Source organism: Perna viridis, chromosome 4, assembly GCF_037379345.1.
Source record: "Perna viridis isolate PV_CMFRI_1.1 ecotype Kerala chromosome 4, ASM3737934v1, whole genome shotgun sequence".
NCBI lineage: Eukaryota > Metazoa > Mollusca > Bivalvia > Mytilida > Mytilidae > Perna > Perna viridis.
This window is the reverse complement of record NC_142448.1, coordinates 44,218,953-44,223,968: the sequence shown is the minus strand read 5'-3', so window position 1 is coordinate 44,223,968 and position 5,016 is coordinate 44,218,953. Positions and strand designations below refer to the sequence as shown.

General features: G+C 33.6%; 1 protein-coding gene across 3 annotated transcripts; it reads right to left on the bottom strand.

Annotated features, from left to right (window-relative positions):
- LOC148620214 (uncharacterized) lies at positions 1 to 2,770 on the bottom strand. 3 transcript variants are annotated; one of them, XM_088580911.1, is made up of 2 exons: positions 2,700 to 2,770; positions 1 to 1,612 (listed from the first exon to the last, which is right to left on the bottom strand). In XM_088580911.1, the coding sequence occupies exon 2, from the start codon at positions 1,576 to 1,578 to the stop codon at positions 520 to 522; it is 1,059 nt and encodes a 352-aa protein (XP_088437037.1). In that variant the 5' UTR covers positions 1,579 to 1,612; positions 2,700 to 2,770; the 3' UTR covers positions 1 to 519. The 3 variants fall into 3 exon arrangements, with proteins under 3 accessions (XP_088437037.1, XP_088437036.1, XP_088437035.1); XM_088580910.1 differs by lacking the exon at positions 2,700 to 2,770 and adding an exon at positions 2,458 to 2,594; XM_088580909.1 differs by lacking the exon at positions 2,700 to 2,770 and adding an exon at positions 2,506 to 2,572.
- Positions 2,771 to 5,016: the final 2,246 nt, after the last annotated feature.

The following is a 5,016-nucleotide window of genomic DNA, read 5'->3' as shown; positions in this document are numbered from 1 at the left end:
TGAACATATAAAAATTTAGTTTATATTTTTGTAAATAAATGATACATTTAATATCATTTTTGTATGAAAATTGAATTATAGATTCTGCAAAATAGAGGTTGGTATTAAGGCAAATACCTGAACGTTGCACCCCCTTTTTTCATTTGATTAAAATAAAAGCCAAGTTACTCTTCTACAACATAAATAGAATAAAAAAATCATATTAAATTTTATATATTAATCCTTTTAAGTGAATTTGACTTATACTTCAGTTGTAAATTTAATTTTTTTGTAAAAATGGCTCCGAAATACCAGTTATGATTCACTTTTGCCAGTGATTCTTAATATTACAATTTTCAGTCCTTATTGTTCACAATCTGCATGATGAAATTTCATGAAAAATTATCAGAATATGCACTACAGTTAGTATAATGTTATGCACAAATTAAAAAAAAATGAATTATGGAAAAATATTGGGATACCCCAAGTCTACTACCTTAAGTATATCTATCAAATTTAATTACATTAGATTGCCTTCTATTACATATATATTATAATTTCGTCCAATACTTTTTCCATATTAATCAACTGGCCTGAGATATTTTGCTTATCGGATATCCATTCGCTAGTTCTCGTATTATAATACATGTCAAGAACATTAACAGACCAAGGAATCTTCTTAAGCCGCATCTGCTCGACGAAGTATCTGGCAAACCTGATGACTTCCCATTGTTCCAATTCACCGAAGTTATTGTCAATGGGCATCCAAGCGCCAAGATATGTTTCCAAGTTGTATTGGTCGGTGAAATCTATGGCCTCTTGGATTGCGGAATCAACATTGGATTTACCAATTTGATTCCCATTCCCTTTCCAGTGCTTTTGAGACGGATTTCCGTTGTTTAAATATTGTTTATTTGGTCCGGACGCATAGATATGCCATTCTGCCATCATATAGCTATCGTTCTCATAAATGTCCGGATCGATGTATGCTAACCCTGAAGCTGTCTTCTTTGGCGATCCTAAAATTATGATGCGCTTATCATTTTTGCCACCCGATTTACGAATCTTTTTTACTACTGACGAAGTCCAGTTGTTATACTTCTGTGTATTCACCCTCAAACTGCCTTCACAATTATGTTTACATGTATCAAGTCCAAGTTCAGTAAACAAGTTAAAGGACAGTCTATAGTCCTTGTCTTTTAATTGCGTAGCTACATCAGTCCACCATTGAAGATAGTCATCGCGCTGCTCTTCTGTTCCGTATGCCTCGGCCTCGTGGTGAATCCATGAGATGATTGGACTTATTCCTATATCGAGACAATCATCTACTACGGTTTCAAGATTATCAAGGAATATCGTCATGTTTAAGCCTTCTAAATCAGCCCGACATCTGATTCTCAAATTTCTGAATTCGCTATCATAGACATCTTCAATGTTTGTACGGTGGTACTTTTTAAAATTGAGAGTTTTAAAATAATTTGTAGAAAATCCCTGACCAATTTGTTGTTGATATTGCGTTGGGGCTAGCGGTATTGTGCTAGAAATCGCGGGTAAAAGACAAAGTCCACAAAATATAATCAACACGGGAATAAGCTTCATGTCTGTTGTGAAGAGAGCTGCATGTAGGTCGAACCTGTCAAAAAATAAATTATATGGTATTGATGCAATTCTGGAAATTTCTCACAGTTTATTGAAGAGCCTCGTGTGTAAACGACAGTATAGATAGCCAAATGTGCCACATATGATAATCATACGACATATGGAAGTCATGTGATTGTCATATAATTTTGGCTTTCCGCTTTCTAAGATATGATTTGAATTTGTATGTGAAAAACATAATTATGATAATCATGTGATAATTAAATATTATACGTGATAATCATAATATTTATGTAAACTGAAACATATGTTAACCATGTCTGGATCTATTCACATGGTTCTTATATTGCATGTACATGTAAGCACTTGTGGCAGTTTGGACCGCCTTAGGCTATTATTTTCAGTTTGGTAAGATAGTATTCCCCGCTTCCACATTTGTATTTTTTTTTTTTTTTGGCATAATTAAGTACCTGTCCGCATAAAATTCAGACACTACCAATGGTAAAGTGATTCATGGTCAAGAAAAACCCACCAAACAAACGATGCTTTTTCAGTCTACATATGCTATACTTTCACACAACAACAACCTTTTCTGCATTCAGATTTGCATTTTTAGAAAATCATACATTTATCTCCCACTAAAAGCAACCAAATCAAGCCAAATCAAGAACGATAACTCTTGCAAAGAGCAAATTTTATGAACAATCTATATAATTTTATCACAAAAGTGCAACAACCAAATGAAAAAGTAAGATTAGCTACACGATCAGTTACTGTTTCTGAACAAGAAATAGAACTGATTTTGGTGGGTTTTTGACATGCATGAAACACCTCCTGTCTGATTTATAGAAAGACTGCTACTTAATAATGAACACTTACAAAATTAAAGAGAATTATGAAAATAATAGCATTAGTCCTTCTATTTACATGAACATAACTTGAAAGTCCTCCAAAACTCGGATGACCGTCTGATTTGAGTCTGGATTTTAATGTATCTTTCAATAACGAAATATACAACTTTAATTTTATCACTTTTTAATTGGTAGCTAACATTTTAAAGTCTATTTTAAAATTAAAACGAATTGATGATGTTCAAACCAGAGTGTTTATTTTTTTCTTACTTTAAAAGTTTGGAATCCAATAAACAACCATAAAACCCTGGGTCATATAATTAAAAATCACCCAGCACCAGTCGTAAATTCGATATTAAAATACTTTACAGTTGTTCCGTTTGATGTTTTTAATTCATCATTTTTGGTAATTATAAATCGTAGAAGGTGTTTATTCAGATCGTGAGAAGCTGGTGACATTATGACTAAATACTGTTTTGAAAATAACAACCAATTTACCATGTACATGCACTTAACTAAAAGTAAAAAAAAATAATGGTTTAATGTACAAGTATTGTCGATATAATGTGATCCTCATTTTATTTCTATACACGTACATGTATATGTTTCTTGCGTCAACTTATTGAGATTCAATGTATGAAAATTGAAGTGCAATTAAAGCCATTTTTAGGCACTTTAGTACAAAATGTATACAAAATATGTGGAGAATGTTTTTGCTTTCACTGAAGCATTTCCATGAACCTTATTTAATTGGCAAAAAAGCTAACGTTGTATTATGTCGAAACAATTTTACTTAGCTTGCACCGAATCTTCAAAGTAAACGAAAATATATTTTTTGCATTTTAAGTAGCACTCCAGATAAGAATCATGCAAACTGTGATTGATGGTTGAAAAGCCTGCGTATTTTTTATTTTTAATTTTTTGTTTTGTCATAGTAAACAGAACTCTTGTTCATAGAATATAAAAGTTATATAGAATGTACTGTAGAAACCAAACTTAAGGGAGATAACTCTGTAAATGACACTAAAATACAATAGATACTATTGGATTTTCCATGATGATTATCTCCTAAGAGCAGACAGATTGGAATAAATAGTTATACATTTCATTTTAAAGACCCATAAAGCAACTGAATAACAGATATTATAAAATGTAGCCTTTTTTATGTGTATCACATTTTACATAATTTGCAAGATTCTTACAAAGACTGCTACTTAATTTTAAAAATGTTCCTTGATGATCTTGCCTATTTGTCGTACATGTCCTTAAAATAACATGAGCTTGCTTTTCATAAAGCTAAGGTCATCTCCATCATTGGGACGTTTTTGTTTACGACCTCATAGTTTCCCTTGCTCCACCAAGCGGAATTTCGAACGCCGGATGCTGTATCCGAGTTTGGTAGTTTCTCCTATTAATGTAATCCGTACTGACCCCATATCTGCAACATGACCGTTGTCGTTAGAATTTACAAGCAGAAAACTCTATCTATGTATTATTACATATTGTATGTTTTGTTCATAAATTAAAACTCTTTTTATAGAAATTGATCTGCCAAGCGGACTTTAATTGTAAAAAATATATTTTAAACATTGATTACATGCACATTACTGTGAATATCATTTAAAAAAAAAAAACGCTAAATCGCATAGGCCACGCCTACAATAAAGTCTACAGCTTTTATCGATCACTGTGTATTGCCCGTCTTCAATGTTTAAATATATCTATAAAATGCATGTAATAGAAATGAAATATTAAGAGAAACGTATGAAATGTAATTATAAAAATAGAATGTTTCTTTATTACATTTCCTCGGTGTGCAAAAACGTTGACATTATCGTTTCATTGAAAATATGAGACCGGTCAATCCTTTACAGCTAAAATGAAACATTAAAATCTGAACAGGTGGTTCAAAAATCATGTGTCCTGTGTGGGTCCGGATGTCAAAAGAATAAGCCCACAGCAGCTCTAAGATAATCGTAAAAAGCGACTTAACAGTGCTCAGACCCTTGGCAGGGGCTAGGACACTGGCCACACAGCAGCTTGGTTGTGTGCCCCAGGTGATGGAATGGGGTACCCCAGACGTGTTACAGGCTGGGGTCGTCAGGCTATAATACGGAAGACCTGACCGCAAACCATAGTGCGGTTTGGAAAGATGCCACGTTCCTCGCACGTTAAAGAACCCTACTGTGGTATTCAATAGGAGTAGGAACCTTTGCGCTCCGCCACAGGAGGCTAAATTGCCCGACCCTACCCATTCCTCCACATTTCTAGTGGCAATCAAAGTTTGTTGACCCTAATATCTTCGTGTCCCATCCCATGTTTCATTTCATCGTCATCATCATTTCATGTTCGTTTAACCATCATCCATTCCATCGCCTGAATAAAGCTGAAATATTGCTGCTCGGGCGTTAAACCCAAACAATTATTAAAAAATCATGAAGCCCGAAACAAAGCAGAAAGTCAAACAAGAACTGGACCGTCGTATCCCTTTCATTTTTTTTTTTTTTTTTTTTTTTTTGGCATTACTTATTATAGCTATTAGCATGCGTATGGGATAACCTTTCCATTTTATCCTTTTTGTGTACGG